The sequence below is a fragment of the Musca domestica genome, unplaced genomic scaffold (genome assembly GCF_030504385.1).
Source record: "Musca domestica strain aabys unplaced genomic scaffold, Musca_domestica.polishedcontigs.V.1.1 135, whole genome shotgun sequence".
Lineage (NCBI taxonomy): Eukaryota > Metazoa > Arthropoda > Insecta > Diptera > Muscidae > Musca > Musca domestica.
In genome coordinates this window covers 1182492-1209947 of record NW_026712181.1, presented here as the reverse complement: position 1 = coordinate 1209947, position 27456 = coordinate 1182492, and the positions used below count along the sequence as shown (strand labels likewise).

Here is a 27456-nt window from a genome sequence, read left to right as displayed (position 1 = left end):
GAGACTTATAGTGAAATTTGATGAGGAATATTTTTATCTTTGACGTCATTCTTCTGAAAGGAGGCTTTGTTGGAGATAAAGTACCGTTTTAACTATAAAATGTTTTTGTTTTTAATATTTTTGAGTTTCTAGCGTTTAGGTAAGATTTAGCCTTTTGATATCTTCCAGAACCTATCGTAGAATTTTATGAAAACTAATTTTGTAAAATATTTTGTCTCGCTACGATCCCATTTAACCATATTTTCAGAAAAGGACCAAAAAGACCCCTTTTTTCTCGCCCGAGGGTTAAAGTTTTGGAGTGATATAATACTCGTCATATTATCTATAATATTCCCAAAGACACTATATACCTAAAATTAACGGATTCGAAGGAATCTTAATCCGAAAATTTAAAAAAATGTGGAGGAGTTGGGAACTTGCCCCCTCGATTTAGGTTACTTTGCGCTTTTTACTTTAAAAACTCCGATACTTCTCTTCTTCTCTTTTCAGATCTATTTTCATAATCTGCTGGATTCTTCCTGTAATTCTTATAAAACATTAAATTGATATAAATCTTCTAAAGTCATAAGGTTAGGGGTACCTTAAAATAATAAAACATTAAATGTTACAACTAAATCCCACCTTTAAAATGCATGGCATTAGGTTGCTGTTGGCCATCATTTAATTGTTGCATTTGTTGTTGTTGTTGTAGATAATAATCATTGGTTGTAATGTTGTTGTTATTATTATTTAAAATATCATTGATATTTTTATTGTGGAACATATAGTTGTCCAGTTGTTGGGGTTTTTGAAAACGTTGCTGTTGGTGTTGTTCAGGTCTCATAACCTGATAAATTTGTTGTTGCTGACGCATTTGTCGCAAATATTGTTGGTTGCAAGTCAAGGCTGGGGTGGTTGTTTTCCCCGAGGCTTTGGAGGATATTTCAACTCCTTGTTCGCGCAGTTGTTGTTGCAAACGTTTCCGTTGTATCAATTGTTGTTGCAACAGCTGCAATTGTTGCTGCTGCAGCTGATGATAGTAACGCAATTTTTGCAATTGCTGAGGTGTCAAGGAGACATTTTGTAAATGTTCCTGGTGTTGTTGGTGATGATAGTTGTTCTCTTTGGAAGAGGAATTGGTCGATTGTGAGGAGGCGGCACTGTCACAACCACTGCTGGTACTACTGGAGTTTGAATTGTTGTTGTTGTGATTTGTTGAGGTTTTGCCACCGGCAACAATGTGTTGCCATTTGTGTTTGTGCGACATGTTGCCGTTGTTGGTATTGGTATTTGAATTGTTGTGATTGCTGTTGTTGTGGTTGCCGTTGGCATTGTTTAACATAAATCGTTTGCCGTGCATTTTGGAAATGTCACTGATTTTCATGAGAAATGCCAAAATTATTAACAACATTTAGTTTTGAGGAATTAGGCTCTCTCCCTCTCTCCTCGGATGTTGTGAGATAACTATTGTTCTCTTTCTCTCCTTATGTTAACGTAGTTAAAAGCTGGGAGTTAAAATACATTTGCAGTTCTATGTCAACATGTTGCTGGCAATAATGTTTCCAAGCGAAGAAAATGTTGCAGCTCACTTTGCATCAATGTTGATTGGTATTTTTCACAGTTTTTTTGTTGTTCTCTTGTGCGTTTTATTTTCAGAATCAAAAATTCTGGATTTTTTATTTATGTTTTTTTTTTTTGTTTTTCTCGAGGGTTTTCTGTGATGGACCCATGCAAAGCTTTGTGTTGTTTTATTTTTATTAAGTTTTTTTTTTTTGGTAATAATTGTTTGGGGGAAGACTTTATTTGGTTTGGTTGCTATGCACTTTTTTCTTTGTTGCGGGAGAATGGGTTATTTTTGGTTTTGGAATTTGTTTGTTCTTTCTTTTTTGTTGTTGTTTATTTTTAAAATTGAATTTTTTTCAGTCTTTCAATATTGTGTATTTTTATTGTTTTTTTTTTTTTCTCTAGTACACTTTGTGTTTTCAATACATTTGTTTGGATTGGTAATGAATGCCTTGGGGAAATTAAAAAAAAATTAGGAAAATCTTGGGGGGAAATGATAAGAATTGAAAAGTCCAAAAAGAAAAGAAAACTTCTAAAATTTTGAACTTTAATAAAATAAAAAATACGATCGAGAGAATTTCTTGGGTCTAAAAAAATCAGGAATATTTTCGGCTTTGGCGTCATTCTTCTACAACGATGTTTTGTGGGAGATTTTTGCATCAGCACGAACAGAGTACGACCTAAACCTTAAAATATGATTTTAATATTTTTAAATTCCTGGCATTCGGGTAAGATTTAGCCTTTAGATGTCTTCTAGGACCTATAGTAGAATTTTATGAGAAATAATTCGGAATATTTTGATTTGCTAGGATCCCATTTAAAGGGAGTTTTAACCATATTTTGAAAAAAAAAAAAAAACTGACTGATTAACATTCTTCACCAAAATAATTCTCGTGTTTTTATCATTGATAGAAAGAGGAAAGAAGAAACTATGTGCCTAAAATTTAAGGGTTCTAATGAATCTTAAACAGAAATTTTCCAAAAACAAAAAAAAACATTAAAGTGGTGGTGGACCAACTTTCCCTTTTCTATTTTGGGTTCTTTCAAAACCCCGATACACGTGTCATCTATTTTTAGCAATTCTCCAATAATCTGCCGGAATTTTCCTACAATTATTTTTTTTTGTGTTGCACAGTTTTATGAGAATTTCTAGGATTTTAAAAATTGAATTTTTTTCCACCATTTTTTAGTTGAATATTAGTATCCTAATCATACATTTCATAAAATTTCAATTTATCTTTGGCCTAATTGCCTTGCAAAATTGAAAAATTAACCCATAATTTGCCAAGGATATTTATGCTGCTTAAGTAGAGGCTTTTCTCTCCCCATTTCAATTTAAATTTGGCTAAATTTATGGCCTATGGCTGGCAATAGAAACAAAAGGAATAAATGTAGAACTCAAAAACGTACTTCAACACATACATGCCTTCATACACTTGAGCAACATTTCCGGTTAGCCAACTATTTGGCCAAACAATTACGGCCCGGCCCATCCTTACTACTTGTAGCCGCCCCGCCCGCCCTCCATCCTTACAACTTTTGAAAACCTAGTATTAAATTTAACCTTTTTCGCAATTTATTTTTTCGCCTTTCATGTTAGCATGTCGAGCTAGCTGTGTTCAATTTGAAATGCAAAGTTTTTGCAGTTGTTTTTGCTGTTTCTCTTCATTAACTTCAATGTTAAACGCTGAATGCCTGCCTGCTGGAGCTTTGCCATCACCACCCCATAAAACGATTGCAAATTGCCATACAAATTTAGCGCAAATAATAAATTTTAGAAATTGTTCCAACAAGAAACTATTTTTACAAGGTAATAAAAGATGATTTTTCTTTAAGGCAAAAGAAAATCGGGGTGGTGGAAAAAGCAAAGGATATTTAAACTTAAAAAAAATCGAAAAAAAATCCGAAAAGGAAAATTTTTGAAATTTTACCCCGTCATTACCTTTCTTTCATAAAAACCAAAAATTATTATTTCTTTTAGAAAAGGCAAAAAGAAGAAAAAAATCAATTTCATTAATTAAATTTTCAAAAAGATAATTTTTATAAAAAATTCCTTAAATCATTCCCCCTTTGATGGGGTCAAAATTGAAAAATTTATAGGAAAATGACAAAAAAAAAAAAAACAAGTTAAAAAGTATCAATCGGTTTTGCCGACAGCGATTATTTAAAAATATTTTGACTTCTGTCTTCAAACAGTTGACCCTTTATGTAATAGGTTCCGAAGGAGTTGGGCAATATTTTCCATTTCGTATCGGACCTAAATAAGTAAGACATAAATGTTTAGCGTTTTGTTTTTAAAAATCTTGGACCCAATGCGGTGGAGGTAAAAGGAGTGCGCCGATATATCCCATATTTACAGCGTAGAAATAATGGGATGTGCGCAGTTTGAGGAAAACCGGATGCTTATTTCGAATTTTATGATCGTTTGTTTTTTTTTTTTTTTTTAATATTGACCCTTTGCGGGGAAGGTACCAGACGAAATGGTCCGATCTCTACGATCTTCATAACAGATTTTGTTTTATCGAAAATTTTGAGATGTGTGAAATATGAAGAGAACCGGATGCTTATTTCGGATTTTATGATCGTTTTGTTTTTTTAAAATATTGACACTTTGTGGAGGTACCTGAAGCAACGGTTCGATATCTATCATATTTATAAGAGATCTTGTGTTAATACAAATATTCAAATGTACCAAGTCTGAATGGAATCGGATGCTAATTTCACGTTTTATGAGCTTCATGAATATCAAACAAGTAAAAAAGCAGTAAGTTCGGCCGGGCCGAACTTTGAATACCCTTCATCATTTGAAACGAATTTGGCAATTCTCAAAAACAATAAAATCCGTTAAAAATTCTGTTTAAATCTTAAAAAGTACCGAATGTGGCTTTTATATTAGGGTCTATACGACGACATATACCTGCATAGTTAACTTTTGTCATAAGCCATTACAATATTCAAATGCGAAACTTAAAAAAATCGGCGAATATCGGGAGGTACCTTTATATGGGGGCTATACAAAGACGGAGACCTTCACAGACAATTTTCTGTCTTAGGCTCTAGTATCTATTACGAACTTCAAATACCAAATTTGAAACAATTCCGGTAAATAATGTCGCTATAATCATCAGAATACCGAATATCGGGAGGTACCCTTATATGGGGGCTAGACGAAGACGTGGCCCTGCTCAGACAATTTTCTGCCTTATGCAAATATTAGGATTTGCAAAGTTGGAGCAAAATAGGTTTATACTTCACTTTCTGTGCAGTCAAATATTTTCTTCGAAAATGTTGACATTTTGTGTGAGATGTACCAGAAGAAGAAGGACCGATATTACTCATCTCCGAACTCGATCTAAATTTGACAATAATATTACGATGTTCCAAGTTTGGATCAAATCGAATACTCCCTTCGAGAGGTATCGTTTGCCCCAGCCAGCCAGACAGACAAACTGAGGACATCGCTAGATCGACTCCAAATGTCCTGAAACGGATTTGGTCCAAAGAGACCTAGGGTCTACAACCATTATTTCGATGAGGCACGATTTGGCCTATCAAATGATATATATACCATCTGTAGGCATATGACTGAGGGAATAAAAATTCACTTAGAAGGTGAAATTGATGTCCCTAAAAAATTCCACAAAAAGGAACTTTTTTTTTGAATTCTACCTCCATCAATTATTTTTTTCATTGGACCAAAAATGAATAAATTTCTTGGAAAATAATCCTTCGAAAAGAAAATGCCCTTAAGTTTTTTTAGATCCTTTAAAAAAAATTAAATTTCCCTATGGTTGAATAAAATTCCGCTTCAAGAATTAAATATTCGAATCAAATTTACACTCAAGAACTACAAACATTTTTCAACTCCACTGCTCTCTCTTTCCAATACACACAGACACACACATTGCCATATTTAGATATACTTTCTTGTGTTAACTGCCATCGCAACTTAAATGTTAAGTAATTTATGGCTATAAATTCTACAAAAGGTTTGGTCATGTAATTATTCTTTTTTCTGCAAGTTGTAGAAAAAAATTCTCTGCATGCAAAAAAGAAACTCGAACTCGAAATGTTTGAAAAAAATATCAACCAACTGCAATGGAATGTGGAAGTATGGACGGATAGTTTCAACACTTCTGCGTCAAAAAGTGGACAAAAAAAACAACGAAAATTAGCAAATAAATTAAGTTTGACATTCTAAAAGCGAAGCGAAGGGTTCACCACAACGTCTTTTTTTTGCGGCAGGCGAAACTCAGGGCCATACATCAAAGTTGACATTTTTGGGGGTTTTAATTAGTTTGGAAATGACAAATATTAAGTCACTAAAAAAGTCTTTGGGTTTTATAGAAATTGTGAGAAAAAGTTGGTGAAGTCACTTAAAGCAGATCTTAGGGAATATTTTATTTAAACATATATCTTAGTAGGATCTAATAGCTTAATAAAATCTCAATATCCATATGTTTTTTATACCCTAAGCCATATGACTAGAAAGGGTATATATCGTTTGATACGGTCAAAACATGCATCATTGAAATAAAGGTTTTAGGCCCTAGGTCTCTTTGGACCAAATCCGTTTCAGGACATTTGGAATCGATCTGAAGCGATGTCCGTCCGTTTGTCTGTTTGGCTGGTGCGCACAAGAACTCTCAATGAGAGTATCCGATTTGATTCAAACTTGGTACATCGTAATATTATTGCCAAACATAGATCGAGTTCGCAGATAGGCAATATCGGTCTACTCCTTCTGGTACATCCCCCACAAATGGTCGAAATTTTCAAAAAAAAAAAAAAAAAAAAAAAAAAAAACTGCACAGTATGAGAAAGGATAATCTCATTTTTCTCCAACTTTGCGAACCTTAATATTTTCATCAGTGCTAGGTTAGGTCTGAAAATGGACAATATCGGTCGACTCCATTAAGTACCCAAAAAAGGGTCAACATTTTGAATAATTTTAGCTCATATAAAATATGATGAAAGATTCCGATTGTCTTCAAATTACTCACATCACAATATTTTTATAAAACCATGATCTGGTGGGAAAATGGAATATCCCTCCTTCTGGTACCTCCCTCACAAAGGGTCAACATTTTGAATAACCAAAATGATTATAAAATCCGAAATAAGCATTCATATTTCACACATCCCATTATTTCTAACACAAGATCTTCTGCAAAGATGGGATATATCGGTCCACTCCCTCTGATACCTCCCCTACAAAGGGTTAAAATTTTGAAAATTCGCAAAACACGCGAAATCAACATTCGATTCCATTCAGACTTGGTACATCTTAATATTTCCATCAACACAAGATCTGTTATAAAGATGGTAGAGATCGGACTATTTATTCTAGTTCATCCCCCACAAAGGGTCAAAGTTTTGAATAACCAAAACGGTTCTAAAATCCGAAATAAGTATAAAACTCTCTTCAAATTTTACCCATACAAACATTTTTTCTAACACAAAATCTGTTGTGAAGAAGTCTGGGAAACCCATCTGGTACCTCACCCACAAAAGGTCGCAAGTTCATCTGTCATTACTTGCGAAATAAGTTAGCGATTTTTTACAACTTGTATTATCTAAATATTACTTTCAACCAGAAACCTGAGATGAATATGGAATTTTTGATTTCGCATAAAATTGGATAGAAATGTTCGATTTTCTTGTAATTTTGTATGAAAATGGAATACCTCGATCCATTATTTTTGGTACCTCAAGCGCATTTTAACATTTTCCAGTATAGGTCAAATCTAGCACGTCGCAATATTTCTATGGTATTTATTTAGGTCGCATACGAAATGGACAATATTGGCAAATTCCCTTGGAACGAACTCTATAGAGGGTCAATCGTTTGAGTAATCATAACATAATTAATATATAGTCAATTAATCGAACATTGGCTGAAGGTATACATCTATCGGCAAAACCAACTGAATTTTTTAATTTGTTTTATGTGTGATTCGAGTCATTTCTCCAAATCCCCACGACAAAAAGGCGAATTCATTTAATGGTATTTTTATTGAGATTTTTTGGAATAAAAATTTTTGAAATTGGTAAATTTTGTAAGAATTTTGAATGTAAATTAAATAATAAAATATATTAATATGGAATTCTAAATTTTAATTTTATTATTGAAAATATTGCTTTCTTCAGTCCAAATATTCACATTTGCAAACATTTTAATTCATTATCCCTTTTTTAATGTGTCACTCTCTAGTGATTTCCTCTAATTCCCATGACAAAATGTCTTAATAAATCATTATAGATTTTAATGATTTTTCACCCAAGAATTTTCTATTGCTTTTAATCCCACACATACACACAGAAAATCCCGAGAACACCTTAAAAATTGTCTAAACGCCCACCATTTGGCATATGAAATGGCTGGCAGGGTATCGAAACATAAAAATAACACCTGCCAAACTGAGTGATATACAAACCTACAAATTTGAATATCGGAAGATAGATATTAAAACAAAGATACATATATACAAAATAATATGTATTATTCCTCACTTTCCACAGCACCCACCCCTTGCAAATATTTTTCATTTGACAAAAAAAAAGTTGTTCTACATAATTTTTCATTTCACTTTTTCGAATGTAGCTATAGTATTTGCCTGCCCTCATATAACATAGAATTCATTGGAATTTTTGGTTTTTCATTCGCTTTTTTTGTTTTTCGACTGACATCCATGATCACTGAGACACTCGTGTCAAAGCGTAGAAGAAGAAAACAAATAAACATTTCCATTTTTCGGCGAAAGTAATGGCCATATGCTGATTCGAATTTTCGGTATTTGCTTAAGTGATAAACTTGAACTAATATTTATGTAAATAAATTTTAAAATGAAAAAGAAAATATATATATGTCGTTTTGTGGCTGATATGGTGCGAGCTATATACACATGCATGTCTGGCTACAATTTCTCTTTGCCGGCTGATGTTAGAAATTTTATTGGGTTATGTCATGTAGGTTAAATATCTGAGAAGAGAACAAATTATATGTACATGTGTGTGTGTGTGTGTATGCCACGAGTCTCTTAATTTTTTGGCACAAAAATAATTTTCCAAATTATTGGAAACAATCCATCAAGATAACCTATATTTAATGCACTGATGGATTATATTTCCCTTGGGGCACTTATGTCAAATAAATTTTTCTCACAGAATTCTGAAGAAACAATTCAGCCGTAGAGGGCTCTCCTATACATAGTTCTCCGATTTCAGTAGCTGCATTAAAAACAAGTTTAAAAAGCATCAGTCGGTTTTGCCGACAGATGTATACCTCAGCCAATGTTCAATTATTTAAATATATTCTGACTTTTGTTATGTATATTCAAATTGTTGACCCTCTATGGAGGGTCTTATCGGACCTTCATAAATATTATATGAATATTGCGACGTGTCAGGTTTAGACTATATCCATTTCTTCCTCCACCTTATATTAAATATGTGATAATTTTTAGAAAATGTTAAAATGAGCCTGAGGTACTAGATATAGTCAAAGACCGAAGTATAGTATGAGGTATGAAACCTACTACAGATAAATATATTGGTATGGACAAAAATACAAGAAAGTCGAACATTTATGTTCAATTTTATGCGAAATCATAAATTTCATATTCACCTCAGGATTCTCCTTAGGAGAAATATTTAGATATAGGAAGTTGTAAAGAATCGCTGACTTGTTTCGCAAGTTATGAAAGATAAAAGTATTGATATTTAATTGTGACCCTTTATGGGGGAGGTACCAAATGGGATTCGCAGATATATATCATCTTTACAACCGATTTTGTGTTAGCAAAAATATGTAAAATTTGAAGAGAGTTGGATGCTTATTTCGCCTTCTTTGAGCGTTTTGTTTTTCAAAATCTTGAGCCCTATGGGGGGGAGGAACCACAAGAAATGGTCCGATCTCTAACATCTTTATAACAAATCTTAGATTGATGGAAATATTGAAATGTACCACCAAGTCCCTGTGGAATTGGATTTTAATTTTGCGTATTGAAAATTGATATTTAAAATTTTGACCATTTGTGGGGGAGGTACCGGAAGGGGTGGACCGATATATCCCATCTTCGCAACAGATCTTGTTTTAGCAGGAATAATGGAATGTGTGAAATTTAAAGAGAACCGTAGGCTTATTTCGGTTTTTGTGATCGTTTTGGATATTTCAAAATTTGACCCTTTGTGGGGGAGGTACAAGGAGGAATGGTCCGATCTCTAGCATCTTTATAATAGATCTTGCGTTGATAGAAATATTGAGATGTGCCAAGTCGGAATGGAATCATATCTTGTGTTGATGAAAATATCGAGATATACTAAGTTTGAGTGGAATCGGACTTAACTTCGCTTTTTATGAGCTTCCTGAATATTCAAAATTTTGACCCTTTGTGGGTGAGGTACCAGAAGGAATGGAACGAGATATTCCATTTTCACAGTGGATCTTGAGTTAGAGGTAGTTAGTTAGAACCGGATGCTTATTTCGGATTTTATGCTTGTTTTGTTTTCTAAAATCTTGAACCCTATGTGAGGGAGGTACCGAAAAAAATGGTTCGATCTCTACCATCTTTATAACAGAGCTTGTGTTGATGTTGAGATATTGAGATGAGAGTCTGAAAGAAACCGGATGTTAATTTCGCGTTTCATGAGTTTCATGGATATTAAAAACGTTGACCCTTTGTGGCGGAGGCACCAGAAGGAATGGTCCGATCTCTAGAATCTTTATAATAGATCATGTGTTGACGGAAATATTGATATGTACCAAGCCGGAGAGGAATTGGATGTTAATTTCGCGTTTTAGGAGACTCATTGATATTCAAAATGTTAACCCTATGTGTAGGAGGTACCAGAAGGTGCGGACCGATATATTCCATCTTCACACCAGACCTTGGGTTAATAAAAGGTATTTTGACGTGTATAATTTGAAGACAATAGGACTCTTGCATCACATTTGGTAAGATATTGTCCATGTTCACACCTGGCATGGCACTGATGAAAATATTAGGATTTGCAAAGTTGGAGCAAAATCGGATTATTCTTTCTCTTTCTGCGTAGTAAAATATTATTTATTTATTTATTTTTTTTAAATATTGACCCTTTGTGAAGGATGTACCAGAAGAAGTGCACCGATATTGCCCTTCTCCGAACTCGTTCTAAGTTTGATAATGATATCATGATGTACTAAGTTTGGACCAAATCAGATACTCTCTTCGCGAGTTATTGTGCGAAACGGTCATACAGACAGGAAGGCGTATAGACATCGCTACATCGATGCCAAATGTCCTGAAACGGATTTGGTGCAAAGATACCTAGGGTCTAAAAATGTTATTTCGATAGGGCACGTTTTGGTCGTATCAAATGATATATACCCTCTCCAGCCATATGGTTGGCTGAGAGTATAAAAAGGGATTAATAATTAAAATTTTCCAAATTTTGAGCCTTTGGAATTAGAAATTCTAATTTTTTCAATAATGCCATTGCCAAATATTATTTTCATTTTATTTACATTCAAATTCTTACAAGTTTACTAATTTCAAAAACGTTTTATTCCAAAAAAAAATTTCAATAAAAATATCTTTAAATAAATTCGAATTTTTTTTGGTAATTTCTTTAATAAATTCTCTTTCCTCTTTTCCCACCCTTGAATTCCATCTAAGAAGAAGACATTAAAAAACAAGTTTCCAAATAAAAGAAAATTGTTGTCTGCCAGACAACAACAAGAACAACTCATTTGCTCATCTACGCAATTATCAAACCGGGAGGAAATATTGCGCATTTTTTCCAAAACATCCACCTCCTGCACCAAACTCTTTGACTGACTGGCATACCATTCAATTGCCGCCGCCGCCGCCACGCAGTTATGTATCATTTATCACCGGGGATACAAAGACTGGATGATGGTTGGCACACTCACGGGGAATAAATGCATGATAAACGACAACGACAAACGACACACGCCGCCAGACATAGAGACGTTGTTGTCGTCGTCGTAATATATCCTTTCGGCTCTTCATCGTTGATATGGCAGTAAACACGAAACGAAAAGCAAACAAAGTGAAAGAGAAAGTTTCCTCTGTTCAAATGGCAGCAACAACAAGGATAACGCACGGTTGAACATCATTGTAATCGCCATTTGATGAAAGAGGAGAATAGACATCGACCAAAAAAAAAAAACACAATTCAAGGATATCTTTGCTGGCAAAAACACGAGTTTCCACAAAATGCCGAACATTAATTTTAAAGTGAAGTGATGCGATGCGAAGTAATGCAGGCTGGCTGGCTGGCATCGCCAAGGGTACCATTGAAAAGGGACATTGCCATAGAGATTACTCACACGTCTATAAATTAGATGTGCATGTGTATTAGAGATAGTAATAGGGAGATAAAAGTTCATGAAGTATCTGCAGCAAAAACCGGAAATTGACAAAGTTTTCAAAGGATAACAGGCAACGAAAAAACAACTATAAAATTACTTTGAGTTTTGAATACTCGCAAGACCTTAGGTATTTTTTTAATAAAAAAACAAGGAGAAAGTTCATAAAACATTAAAATCTTTCTAAAAAAAAAAATTCCTCCCACAGTACTTCTACGCACAGAACGCCTTATACAGGCTTTATGGACAACATGGAGTACACTATGGAGGTATTTTAAACAGAGAAGTGCTCCCAGAGATCTTGAGATTTAGAATGCTTTCTAAAAGTCCTTTATACGAGGAAGACCTTTAAGAAGTCTCTGCACTTGGACATTTTTGGAAGTGTATTTTTGAAATTATAAAAAAATCTGAAAACTATATGTTCCGACTAACCCCTACTCAATTCCTCAAAAATAAAAAAGGTATCAAAAATATATTATTTTCCTCATTACCATCATAATTCGGCAAATAAAAATTATTAAAGAGCAGGTCTTCTAACCATAAAAATGCTGTAACAGGTCTTCTTCCCTTAGAAAAGCCGTAGCCAGATATTGTGGCCATAGAAGAGCTGTAACAGGTCTTCTAGCCATAAATGAGCTGTAAAAGGTTGTCTAACAATATAAGAACTGTAACAGGTCTTCTAACGATATAAGAGCTGTAACAGGTTTTCTAACGATATAAGAGCTGTAACAGGTCTTCTAGCCATAGAAGGGGTACAACAGGTCTTCTGGCAATAGAATTGCTTTCAGGTCTTCTGGCAATAGAAGAACTGCTTCCAGGTCTTCTAGCCATAGAAGAGCTGCAGCAGGTCGTCTAGGCCATATAATCGCTGTATTCTGGTCATTGAGGAGCTGCATCAAGTCTTTTATCAATAGAAGACCTGAAGCAAGTCTTCTAAACCTTAGAAGAGCTGCTGCAGGTCTTTTAGTCCCTGGAGGAGATTTAGCTGGTCTTCTAGCTATAGAAGAGTTGTAACAGATCTTTTGGCTATAGAAGAGTTGTGCCAGATCTTCTGGCTATAGAAGAGCTGTACCAGATCTTCTGGCTATAGAAGAGCTGTACCAGATCTTCTGGCTATAGAAGAGCTGTACCAGATCTTCTGCCTATAAAAGAGCTGTACCAGATCTTCTGGCTATAGAAGAGATGAGACAGATGTTCTGGTTATATAAGAGATGTGCCAGATCTTCTGGCTATAGAAGAGATGTGCCAGATCTTCTGGTTATAGAAGAGATGTGCCAAATCTTCTGGTTATAGAAGAGATGTGCCAAATCTTCTGGCTATAGAAGAGATGTGCCAGATCTTCTGACCATTGAAGAGCTGTGCCAGATCTTCTGACCATTGAAGAGCTGTACCAGATCTTCTGGCTATAGAGGAGCTGTAATAGATCTTCTGACTATAGAAGAGCTGTGACAGGTCTTCTGACTATAGGAGAGCTGTGACAGGTCTTCTAGCCATCGAAGAGCTGTAACAGGTCTTCTCGCCATAGAAGGGTTATAACAGGTCTTCTCGTCATAAAAAAGATGCAGTCAGGACTTCTCGTCATACCTGTATTCAGATTTTCATAGAACAGCTGCAGTCAGGTCTTCTTGTCATAGAATAGCTGTCGCAGCTCCTCTAGCCATAGAATAGCTATCGCAGGTCCTCTAGTCATAGAAGAGCTACAGTCCTTAGAAAAGCTGTAGTAGGTAGGTATTTCAGAAGATTTGAAAGTTCTAGTATCTTCTGGTTTTCAAAGACCTTTAGAAGGTCTTCTGGCTATAGTAAACGCATAAGAGGCCTTCTGTCTATTGAAGGTTTGTAAATGGTCCTCTGAAGGTCAATTTTTTTTCTTTTGGAAAAATGCAGACTACGGCAGATTTTTATCCATTGAAAACATGTTTTTCCATATTTTATTGCTCTTTCAAAACTAAGTTACCTTGAGGGAAAACACTTTTCTTTTCACCTCTGTTATGTATTGATGGATATCCTGTAATCATGTCTACTTTGATTAGATTTTCTTTAAGTTCGCTTGTATCTATATGTATCTATATTTCCACTTGTTTTTTCATTTCCCACTCTTAAGTGGATTTATATGTATTTCTATAGTGTTTAGTATTGATTGGATGTACAGATGTTTGTGTGTGTGTTGATTTCATACATGTATCTAGCTTCGTCAGCATAATCTGCGTGTGTGTGTGTGACCCAGAGATACTCAAATTTGTTGCCATGACATTATCTCTTTGAGGACAGTTTTCTTTCATGGGTAGCCATGGTAGCAGAACATTACCAAAGGCAACTAATTTGGCCATTGGAATCCAATGAACTTGACAATCAAATTCAGGCCATATCTGGTGAGGTGACCTTTTATTGGAAGTAGCCATGATATGACAATGAACGCCTACACCACACAAGAGGCATTCAAAGGCATAAGGGTCTCTAGAAAACAAATAAAAAATAATAAAAAAAACGCTTTCACTGAATCTTGAAAACATTTTGTTTTTGACATGGGCGACAGATACATGTAAAGGCATTTTACAGATCTTCTAGAATCAAAATGGCATTAATATAAGACTATAGGGAGACGACCATTTACAGGTCTTTGCCTTGGGCCATTGGAAGTCTTCATAGGAACGAAATTCATACCGAATAACCCATTAAAAATCAATGTAGATAAACTACTTTCTGCCTTACCAGTAGGTTGAATAAAAAACGAGTCGAACCGTTCAGGCCTACTGTACTTTTAATGATCTTCTACAGGCAGATGATCTTCTAAGGTCTTAGACCTAAGGCCTGGATATCGTCGATATCTAGAAGACCCTGTGGAAAGTCATGGCTAAAAGACCTGCTACAGCTCTTCAATAGCTAGAAGATCTGGCTACAGCTCTTCTATGGCTAGAAGATCGGGCTACAGGTCTTCTATGCTTACAAGATCGAGCTACAGCTCTTCTATGGCTAAAAGATCTGGCTACAGCTCTTCTAAAGCCAGAAGATCTGAATACAACTCTTCTAAAGCCAGAAGACCTGCTGCAGCTCTTCTATGGCTAGAAGACCTGCTGCAGCTCTTCTATGGCTAGAAGACCTGCTGCAGCTCTTCTATGGCTAGAAGACCTGCTGCAGCTCTTCTATGGCTAGAAGACCTGCTGCAGCTCTTCTATGGCTAGAAGTCCTACTACAGCTCTTCTATGGCTAGAAGACCTGCTGCAGCTCTTCTATGGCTAGAAGTCCTACTACAACTCTTATATGGATAGAAGATCGGGCTACAGGTCTTCTAAAGCCAGAAGATCTGAATACAACTCTTCTAAAGCCAGAAGACCTGCTGCAGCTCTTCTAAAGCCAGAAGACCTGCTTCAGCTCTTCTATGGCTAGAAGACCTACTGCATCTCTTCTATTGCTAGAAGACCTGCGACAGCTCTTCTATGGCTAGAAGATATGGCTACAGCTCTTCTATGGCTAGAAGACCTCCCACAACTCTTCTATGGCTAGCAGACCTAATATATCTCTTCTATGGATAGAAGCCGATTAATAACCGAAAGACCTGCAAAAGCTCTTCTTGGCTATAAGTTCTTAAATGTCTAGAATACCTGCGACAGTCCTTTACTGGCTGTGAGACCTGCGACAGCTCTTTTCTGGCTAGAAGACCTGCTAAAAAAATCATCCCAAATCAATCCCAAGGATGAATCCCAAATGGAAAGTCATTAACATCTACAGATTCTCCATGGCAAGAATTAATTTTTTATTATATTATTGAGCTCTTCTAGAACAAGAAGACCCTCCACAGGTCTTCTAAATGATTCCCTTTAAATTTCTAATATTTTTCAAACATCTTTTTTTCTTTCTAAGTTTTTCTTAAACAGCATTGCCCTTAAAATCCAAAATCGTAATATTTAAGACTTTTGCTTTGAGTCTTAAAGTCGCCTCTTATCTAAACATGCCAAAAAAGAAAAACTGTTGGTTGTCCGCATTGCTTTTGTTCTTTGCCATTCATTGTTCCTTGCTCCGGCCTTCTGTCGTTCTCGCCCTGTCCATTGGCTAATGGCAAAAAAAAAAAAAAAGAATTGTAATCTTGTAATTGGCCAGTTGCCAAAAACCCGTAAAACAAGGAAATGTTATCCTGATATCATCATCCTCCTCACTAACAACCATCCGACAAACTAACACCTCAAAAAAGGCAGTAGCATTTGTGGTTAGATATCCTTGGTTCTCTGGTGGTTCGACTGGTGGATATCCTTCATTTTGAAAGTCGTTTTTTGTTTTTGTTTTCAGTTTTGTCTACAAGTCGTAAATTATATTGGCAAAGTACTTTAAGGGAACTATCCCAGGGGGAAATGAAATGAATGACAAATGAAAAAAAAGAAGGACTCATCTTCAAAGTTATTACGAACCCCATAAGTTTACTTACACATTAGGATGACAGACAAAGGATTTTTGGGAACCACAGAGAGGGTAAAATAATGCCACCGGATATGGGGTTATTAGAGAGAAATTATTTGACCAAAATGGTAGATCTAAGATCTTGGGATTTGGGACCTCTGACACTATGAAATTTGTCTTAGGAATTTAATTTTCCTAAATTATAAAATATCCTTCATCTCTTCTATGACAAGAAAACCTGTGGCAGTTATTCTATGACAAGAAGACCTGTAACAGCTCTTCCACGACAACATGACTTGTGTCAGCTCATCTATGACTAGAAGATCTGCTACAACCCTTCTACGACTAGAAGACCTGTAACAGAAGATTTGGCTACAGCTCTTCTATGGCTAAAAGATCTGGCTACAGCTCTTCTATGGCTAAAAGATCTGGCTACAGCTCTTCTATTGCTAGAAGATCTGGCTACAGCTCTTCTATTGCTAGAAGATCTGGCTACAGCTCTTCTATTGCTAGAAGATCTGGCTACAGCTCTTCTATTGCTAGAAGATCTGGCTACAGCTCTTCTATTGCTAGAAGATCTGGCTACAGCTCTTCTATTGCTAGAAGATCTGGCTACAGCTCTTCTATTGCTAGAAGACCTGGCTACAGCTCTTCTATGGCTAGAAGACCTGCTAGAGCTCTTCTATGGCTAGAAGACCTGCTAGAGCTCTTATATGGCTAGAAGACCTGCTTACAGCTCTTCTATGGCTAGAAGACCTGCTACATCTCTTCTATGGCTAGAAGACCTGCTACAGCTCTTCTATGGCTAGAAGATCTGCTACAGCTCTTCTATGGCTAGAAGACCAGCTACAGCTCTTCTATGGCTAGAAGACCTGCTACAGCTCTTCTATGGCTAAAAGACCTGCTACAGCTCTTCTATGGCTAGAAGACCTGCTACAGCTCTTCTATGGCTAGAATATCTGGCTACAGCTCTTCTATTGCTAGAAGATCTGGCTACAGCTCTTCTATTGCTAGAAGACCTGGCTACAGCTCTTCTATTGCTAGAAGATCTGGCTACAGCTCTTCTATTGCTAGAAGACCTGCTACAGCTCTTCTATGGCTAGAAGATTTGGCTACAGCTCTTCTATGGCTAGAAGACCTGCTACAGATCTTCTATGGCTAGACGACCTGCTACAGCTCTTCTATGGCTAGACGACCTGCTACAGCTCTTCTATGGCTAGAAGACCTACTACAGCTCTTCTATGGCTAGAAGACCTGCTACAGCTCTTCTATGGCTAGACGACCTGCTACAGCTCTTATATGGCTAGAAGACCTGCTACAGCTCTTTTATGGCTAGAAGACCTGCTACAGCTCTTCTATGGCTAGAAGACCTGCTACAGCTCTTATATTGATAGAAGTCCTGCTGCAGTTCTACAAACCTAAATTATAAAATGTCCTTCAATTCTTCCGCACTTTCTTATAATTTTTTTTTTTTCAAGTTCCCACTGAAAACTTAAACCCAATTTGTCTTTAATATTCCCAGTCCAACACTTCTGTGATGGCTGTCATTTATGTCTTCCATAACAAAAACTAAAAACGTAGAGAAAAGAACAAAGAAAACCCTACCAGTCGAGCAGACAATAAATGTCCTGCTGCATATACGCATTGCCAGCTCCCAAAAGTGACAAGGTAGTGCTGCTACAGCAAAGAATGGAAGTGAAAAGAGAGAAAAAAAAACACTGAAGTGACAGCTACAATACTAAATAAATGTATTGTTAGCTCTTCAAAGAAAGAAAGGAGGAATGAGCAGAAAAAAAACTTTAGCTTTCATAATAAAATTCTTGAAATCTGCATTTGCTGGCTGGATGGCTGGCTTGCAAGTGTTATTCCTTGTTCAAAGACTTTTACTGACATTTACGCTATGCCGTCATAGTCGTCACCGCTCACCTTCATCGCCCTCCTTCCAGCATATCTTCACCCAGCTTTTATTCCTCCAGTCAGTCATCCAGTCTTTCTCCATGGACTCTTGTGCGTATACTTGATGTGTCTCTGTGGAAAGAGGAATTTTCCTTTGTACTTTGTCTATGATTTGTTTACATTAAAACTAACACATTGAATGACTGTTCGTGTGGGTGTGTGTGTGTGAGTACGTCTGTCCAAAAAAATATATACAATTTATTTCACACATTATTGCCACAAACCACCTCCTCGCAGACGCGATATCCATTTGTTATTTGAAAATAAGCAGATGAAAACTTTTATTGCGTCAAAAGAATGTTTTTTCTTTGCAGAATTTATTTCACAAGTTTTCTTTAAATCTGAGATGGGAGTAGACAATTGATTTCACTTAGTCAGGCGGACAAAAAAAAATTAATAGAAGATCCTTTATGACTGGAAAATGTTTAAAGGTCCTGCTAAAGCTCGCCTATGGTCAGAAGACCTGCTACAGGTTCCCTATGGTCAGAAGACCTGCTACAGATCTTCTATAGCCAGAGGGCCTGGTGCAGCTCTTCTATGGCTGGTGCAGCTTCTAAAAGAACTTCTGTACAGCTCTTTTATCGCTAGAATACCTATTACAGCTCTTCTATGACAAGAAGACCAGTGGCAGCTCTTCTACGACAAGAGGACCTGCGGCAGCTCTTCTACGATAAGAAGACCTGTGGCAGCTCTTCTATGACAAGAAGTCCTGTGGCAGCTCTTCTACGACAAGAGGACCTGCGGCAGCTCTTCTATGACAAGAAGTCCTGTGTCAGCTCTTCTATGGCTAGAAGACCTGTGGCAGCTCTTCTATGGCTAGAAGACCTGTGGCAGCTCTTCTATGGCTAGAAGACCTGTGGCAGCTCTTCTATGGCTAGAAGACCTGTGGCAGCTCTTCTATGGCTAGAAGACCTGTGTCAGCTCTTCTATGGCTAGAAGACCTGTGTCAGCTCTTCTATGGCTAGAAGACCTGTTGCAGCTCTTCTATGACAAGAAGACCTGTTGCAGCTCTTCTATGACAAGAAGATCTGTTGCAGCTCTTCTATGACAAAAAGACCTGTGGCAGCTCTTCTATGACAAGAAGACCTGTGGCAGGTCTTCTACGATAAGAAGACTTGTGACAGCTCTTCTATGACTAGAAGACCTGTAACAGAGAATCTGGCTACAGCTCTTCTATGGCTAGAAGACCTGCTGCAGCTCTTGTATGGCTAGAAGATGTGTTACAGCTCTTCTGTAGCCAGAAGATCTGGCTACAGCTCTTCTATGGCTAGGAGATCTGAATACAGCTCTTCTATGGCTAGAAGATCTGGCTACAGCTCTTTTATGGCTAGAAGACCAGCTGCAGCTATTCTATGGCTAGAAGACCAGCTGAAGCTATTCTATGGCTAGAAGACCAGCTGCAGCTATTCTATGGCTAGAAGACCAGCTGAAGCTATTCTATGGCTAGAAGACCAGCTGAAGCTATTCTATGGCTAGAAGACCTGCTGCAGCTATTCTATGGCTAGAAGACCTGCTGCAGCTATTCTATGGCTAGAAGACCTGCTGCAGCTATTCTATGTCTAGAAGACCTGCTATAGCCCTTCTATGGCCCTTCTATGGCTAGAAGACATACTGCAGCTGTTCTATGGCTAGAATACCTGTTGTATGGCCAGAAGACCTGATACAGCAAGTAGACCTCCCACAGCTCGTCTATGGCTAGCAGACCTGCTATAGCTCTTCTGTGGATAACCAGAAGACCTGCGACAGCTCTTGTTGGCTATAAGTTCTTAAATGTCTAGAATGCCTGCGACAGCCCTTTTCTGGCTAGAAACCGTCCTAAAATATCATCCCAAATCAATCCCAGGGATGGACGTTTTTTTCGGGGAGGTTGAGAATGAAATTTTTTATGGAAAAATATTCATCCTCCGAGGGAGCATGTTTTTCTATGAAAAAATCCAATCGTTGAGAATTTCCATTTTCCTCGTAACTTCTGTTTACTCTTATTTTTGCAAATGCAAAATGCGTGCCTCGCTGGCTGCCCGTGAGAAGATATTTATGCGTTTCGCATGAATGCCTGAAAAACTGCTTTCTATCGATTTCAATTTCCATAACGAAATGGAAAGAAAATTAACAACATCATCAGGTACTTGTAGATAAAGGCCATGGAAGCCATAAGGGGAGGTGGTAAAGCTACTCCTGATATATTTTATGAGTTGCTATTTGAGTGTTGCTGTTTCTTCTGCTAAATGAAGTCGAATAAGCGTCACACGCAACGCCTTAAACAAATACCCGGCGAGAGCATCGCATTGGTTACTGTACTTATGCCGATGTGAACGCATGTCCACAGAACGTGCCTCCCAACAATCTACACAGTTTGGCAATGTGCAGCAGCAGCAGCAACGTGCGTGTGTAAACCCAGCCCCTGCTGCTTTGGATTTGTCAAAGAGTTGGTTATGTGCAGTGCATCTCCAAAGTGCCAAGCGAGTCGGAATGGAAGGCTCCAACGTGCATGAGATCATTTCGATGTCGTTTTCAATTTACCCATGCCGAGAAAAAAACACAGAACGAGTACAAAACGAAGAAAACAAACTATACCCAAGAGGAGCTGCCGCCATACAGCTTCCATGGTTCATGGAGGGGGGCAGTACAATTGACGTTGTGTGTGTGTGTGTGCGAGTGTGTTTATGTAAAGACCCAGCAACAGCAACAACAACATCAACGTGACGATGAAATATGTTGCTACAGAACAGATATTGTAAAAATATATCGATTTGCAATTGCAAAACGCTTTTAACGAGAAGCAGGCAAAAACACAAGAGCAGCTACGCAATTCCAAGGCACCATGACTAACGCATTGCCATGGCATGGGGAAATACTGGAACTGAGCGAGCACATTGTAAAAATTTCATCACGGTCATTATTTCATTACTTTCCGACACACACATTAAACAATTGATTCAAAACGCTTATGTGTGTGTATGTTAATTCTTTTTTTTTTCTAAATTGAAAACAACAATCAATTAGAAACATAACAAGAGCCCATTAAAGCGGGACCAAAGCAAATGGAAGGAGGACAGGGGCGTAGCAAAAAATATTCAAGGGATAAAGATTCATCCTCCTAAGGATGACAATTTTTTCTATGGAAAAAAAATCCTCCTCCTCAGAATGACAATTTTTTCTATAGAAAAAAATTCCTCCTCCTCGGGATGACCATTTTTTCTATAAAAAAAAATCCTGCTCCTCAGGATGACAATTTTTTCTATAGAAAAAAATCATCCTCCTCAGGATGATAATTTTTTCTATAGAAAAAAATTCATCCTCCTCAGGATGATAATTTTTTCTATAGAAAAAAATTCATCCTCCTCAGGATGATAATTTTTTCTATAGAAAAAAATTCATCCTCCTCAGGATGATAGTTTTTTCTATAGAAAAAAATTCATCCTCCTCAGGATGATAGTTTTTTCTAAAGAAAAAAATTCATCCTGCCCAGGATGATAGTTTTTTCTATAGAAAAAAATTCATCCTGCCCAGGATGATAATTTTTTCTATAGAAAAAAATTCATCCTGCCCAGGATGATAATTTTTTCTATAGAAAAAATTCATCCTGCCCAGGATGATAATTTTTTCTATAGAAAAAAATTCATCCTGCCCAGGATGATAATTTTTTCTATAGAAAAAAATTCATCCTGCCCAGGATGATAATTTTTTCTATAGAAAAAAATTCATCCTGCCCAGGATGATAATTTTTTCTATAGAAAAAAATTCATCCTGCCCAGGATGATAATTTTTTCTATAGAAAAAAATTCATCCTGCCCAGGATGATAATTTTTTCTATAGAAAAAAATTCATCCTGCCCAGGATGATAATTGTTTCTATAGAAAAAAATTCATCCTCCTCAGGATGATAATTGTTTCTATAGAAAAAAATTCATCCTCCACAGGATGATAATTTTTTCTATAGAAAAAAATTCATCCTACTCAGGATGATAGTTTTTTCTATAGAAAAAAATTCATCATCCACAGGATGATAGTTTTTTCTATAGAAAAAAATTCATCATCCAAAGGATGATAGTTTTTTCTATAGAAAAAAATTCATCATCCACAGGATGATAGTTTTTTCTATAGAAAAAAATTCATCATCCACAGGATGATAGTTTTTTCTATAGAAAAAAATTCATCATCCACAGGATGATAGTTTTTTCTATAGAAAAAAATTCATCATCCACAGGATGATAGTTTTTCTATAGAAAAAAATTCATCATCCACAGGATGATAGTTTTTTCTATAGAAAAAAATTCATCATCCACAGGATGATAGTTTTTTCTATAGAAAAAAATTCATCATCCACAGGATGATAGTTTTTTCTATAGAAAAAAATTCATCATCCACAGGATGATAATTTTTTTCATAGAAAAAAATTCATCCTCCTCAGGTTGATAATTTTTTTCATAGAAAAAAATTCATCCTCCTCAGGATGATAATTTTTTTCATAGAAAAAAATTTATCCTCCTCAGGATGATAATTTTTTTCATAGAAAAAAATTCATCCTACTCAGGATGATAATTTTTTCTATAGAAAAAAATTCATCCTCCTCAGGATGACAATTTTTTCTATAGAAAAAAAATCATCCTCCTCAGGATGACAATTTTTTCTATAGAAAAAAAATCATCCTCCTCAGGATGACAATTTTTTCTATAGAAAAAAAAATCATCCACCTCAGGATGATAATTTTTTCTATAGAAAAAAAATCATCCACCTCAGGATGATAATTTTTTCTATAGAAAAAAAATCATCCACCTCAGGATGATAATTTTTTTCTATAGAAAAGAATTCATCCTCCTCAGGTTGATAATTTTTTTCTATAGAAATAAATTCATCCTCCTCAGGATAATAATTTTTTTCTATAGAAAAAAATTCATCCTGCCCAGGATGACAATTTTTTCTATAGAAAAAAATTCATCCTCCTCAGGATTACAATTTTTTCTGAAGAAAAAAATTCATCCTCCTCGGGATGAACAATTTTTTTCTACGCCAATGTTTTTTCCAACAGCTCAATGACATGGTGTAAAGTATGGGCTATTTTATGTTTATGCCATTTGGACACATAAACAAATAAACATTGACAGCTCGGCGAACGAAAATGTTTCTCCTTCGGGTTTTCGGTTCATCTTTTCAGTTTGGTTTTTTTTTTTTTGGTTTATTTTTAAAGGTAAGAACAAAATGTTTACTTTGTTCAACTACACACAGCGATAATTAGAAGTCACACATACAGACATATATAGCTATATCCTCAGGATGACCATTTTTTTCTATAGAAAAAATTCATCAACCTCAGGATGATATTTTTTCTATAGAAAAAAATTCATCCACCTCAGGATGATATTTTTTCTATAGATAAAACTTCATCCACCTCAGGATGATAATTTTTTCTATAGAAAAAAATTCATCCTCCTCAGGATGACAATTTTTTCTATAGAAAAAAAATCATCCTCCTCAGGATGACAATTTTTTCTATAGAAAAAAAAATCATCCACCTCAGGATGATAATTTTTTCTATAGAAAAAAAATCATCCACCTCAGGATGATAATTTTTTTCTATAGAAAAAAATTCATCCTCCTCAGGTTGATAATTTTTTTCTATAGAAATAAATTCATCCTCCTCAGGATAATAATTTTTTTCTATAGAAAAAAATTCATCCTCCTCAGGATGACAATTTTTTCTATAGAAAAAAATTCATCCTCCTCAGGATGACAATTTTTTCTGAAGAAAAAAATTCATCCTCCTCGGGATGAACAATTTTTTTCTACGCCAATGTTTTTTCCAACAGCTCAATGACATGGTGTAAAGTATGGGCTATTTTATGTTTATGCCATTTGGACACATAAACAAATAAACATTGACAGCTCGGCGAACGAAAATGTTTCTCCTTCGGGTTTTCGGTTCATCTTTTCAGTTTGGTTTTTTTTTTTTTTGGTTTATTTTTAAAGGTAAGAACAAAATGTTTACTTTGTTCAACTACACACAGCGATAATTAGAAGTCACACATACAGACATATATAGCTATATGTTGGGTGTCACAGTGGTCAGAGACCAAGAAAATGTAGAACTCGGTCCAAAAGGTCGATGGAAACACCCGGTTTTTCGACCAAAAAAACTAAACTGCTGTGTACTGGTAAATCTGTGCTCTGGGCGATATGTCTGTTTCTGCTTCGTAGAGCTACACGTATCTAAACCACTGTGCCTAGGTGATAAAAGCCCAAACTGAAAATGTCAGTGATTCGAGAAAAGAAGAACAAAAAAAAAACGAATAGACAATGAATTAGTACTTTGTTATTTTGGTAGATTTCGTTTGGCATTCTGCTCAGCATGTGCAACATTAGCATAAGAATTTACAGTGAGGGGCAAAAGTGAGACAACCGAATATAAGTTTTTTTGAAGCAATTTAAAAGAACACGAAGAAATTATTTCCAAACATATATTTTATCTAGAAAACAACTCATAAAAATTATAAATTTTGAAAATCCTTACACCCTTTTTTGATCCTCACTGTATACTTTTAAGTTCTTGAGTTGTGGTGGCATAAAATAGTGCCCAACATCGGCGGCAAAACAAATCGCCAACATACAGAGCAGCCAATGGAAAAAGTAACGAAAAAAAAACATCTAACAAACAAAACTACAGAGATGAGAAGCAGAGATGGCGGGAAAGAAGCCAGAGGATACCACAAGACGGCTATGCGAAGAAGAAGTTCAATCACATTTTGAACTTTTGATATTTTTGGAGAATTTTTGCGCGTATGTACAACGCCATTGTACACCTAAGATTTTATTGTTATCATGAGAGTTCCACACGAAAGAAAAGAAAAATAGCTGCCACATTTTAATAGGGATTTTCTTCTCCTCGGTACAGTTGAGCCAAATAAATAATTGAAACAATCATGAAGGGACTTAGGCAAATTTAGAGCGGATAAACGAAAATATAATATTGAGGTTGAGTGGTGATAAACCGAATGCTGCTATACACATATGTTGGGGAAAAAGTGTTCACACAAGACTTTTTCCCCAACATTGTGTGTGCGTTATGCCATTGTTTTGGTGGATTTGCGGAAAAGGCTTTAGAAAAATATGAAAATTTGCTAGAGCTTATGAAGGGGTTAAAATATGGATGCAACATCTGAAAATAATATTAATATAAGCAAGGTAAAAACGGCATTTAAGTTTCGATGTAATAGCATATTTTGAGTCGAGCGGCAGAAAACCGATGCCTAATTTTAGGCAAATTAAAGATAATATGAAAAATTGTTCCACCTTGGGAATATTTAGTATTAAAAATAGTCCTATTCGACACAGATCTTGGTGTAAACCTCCGGCTAAGTCCGAAATTTAAATGTATATGCACATTTTGAAGCGAAGCAAAGAGAAAAAACAGGTGCATACTTTTAGGCGTATGATAAACAGATGACAGATGTTTTTTTTTATTTAAAGTCTTAGTCAATGATCATGGATTTTTGAGTATGTCCTTAAAAATAACTATCAAAGCTATGATCGCAATTTTTCAAGAATATTTGTAAAGACCAAAATGACCTGTGTTAAGCTCCTTTTAAACAGGAACTATTCAGACAATTCATGAAGGGTTTTCAAGAATATTTTTCAGAGGCTATACGAGCAACTATTGTGAGATTTCAAATAAATTTCTCCGGGACGATTCGAGTCATTTTTTGGGAATATATTTATAGAACTATTAAAAATGTAGTGGTGAGATTTTTCAAGATTTTTCAGGGGCCATAAGTGCTATAAACGTTGGATGTTAAAATATGTTTGAGGTCATATCTTTGGATAGTTAAAAGGACATATGTTAAAGTACTATCATGCGGCATTCGAGGTCTTTCTTAGTATTTTTAAAGATTATCAGAGCGATAACTAGTTGATGTTAGGAAAGGACAATCCGCACACCTCTGTGATAGAGGTTTTTTTAATATTCGTGAAACAAAACAATTTAAAAAATCTTTACGAATTGTTATTAGGACTAACCGAGTAATATGGGACCATTTTTTCTATCAAATTTTCCAAGGACGGGGGGCGAAGATATAATGGTGGGGTTCTTTCCTTAGATTCAACATAACAATCAAAATAATAATTTTCAAAGATCACCGGGACTATAATCGGGACTATATAAAAAGTATTTGTTTAAAAATGTTCAAGGATCGCAAGGCTAAGAAGGATATCATCGTGATCTTCACAAAGAATAATTTTAAAGCACCCGCAATGCTATCATCTTTGGTCTCCATAAAGAATAATTTTCAAGGACCTGCAAGGGTATGACCGTGGAATTTTTACAAATAGTTTTCGAGGAATCGAGGTGCTGTAATTATGGTTTATAAGAATAAACTTCAAGGACATTTTTTTAATAATGGGCTTTCTAAGAAAACTATTAAAGGGACCATCGGAATTCGGAATAATTTTTTTGAAAATAGTTTTCAAAAATTAGGAAAGTCGTGGGTCATTGGCAATGAAATTTAATTATTTATTTATTATTATTAATTTTTTTTTTTTTTTTTTGAGAAAATAGTTTTCATGGACAATATTTTCCAAGATTGTGGGTTTTTGAGACTATGATCCTAGTTTTATAATTTTCAAGGACCCGAAAGATTGGGATTTTATGAATATTTTTTCAAAGAACCGCAAGGCTGTTATCGTTGGAGTTTTAAGAATAATTTCACAGACAATTCTTGAAGAACCGCAGATTGCTGCTTCAATAGTCCTTCAAAAATCTCAAAAACTACAAATGCTATTCCAATAGTCCAGGAAAAAAATTTCAAGGATCTAAAATACTTTTTCCTGACTTTTTAAAGATTTTATCTCAAGAACTACTCGAACTATGGGAAAAAATCTGAAAACACCATAAATGTCTTGTGGAATCTTGAAATTGTTTCAAGGACTATCTGAGCATCATCATAAGTTTTTGAAATTTTTTAAAGAGTAACTGAGATCCTTCAGATTTGCTTCACGGATTACCCAAGACGAAATCATAAAATATTTTAAAAATTTATTAAAGGGTCTTTAAAGAACGGTGCAGGGTTGTAAATTTAGACCCATATTATTTAGTACAATCCGTAGAGAAAACCGAATGATTTTCTTATTACGCCCTGGCAGAAAAAAAAAAACTGTCAATGTGAAATTAGTAATAGAAATTTAGATATTATGCAGGGGTTCACC

At 35.7% G+C, this 27456-nt stretch overlaps 1 protein-coding gene across 6 annotated transcripts in view; it reads right to left on the bottom strand.

Moving 5' to 3' along the window:
* Positions 1 to 27456, bottom strand: part of LOC101891590 (homeobox protein 5) — a 71814-nt gene that overhangs the window by 29221 nt on the left and 15137 nt on the right. For 5 of the 6 annotated variants that reach the window (XM_011294649.3, XM_059118891.1, XM_059118892.1 and 2 more), the window contains exon 2: positions 622 to 1993. The exons of the other annotated variant lie outside the window; for it this stretch is intronic. In XM_011294649.3, coding sequence (XP_011292951.2) covers positions 622 to 1390 — 769 coding nt within the window. In that variant the 5' untranslated portion in view covers positions 1391 to 1993. The remainder of the gene's footprint in view (positions 1 to 621; positions 1994 to 27456) is intronic. 6 annotated transcript variants of the gene reach the window in all.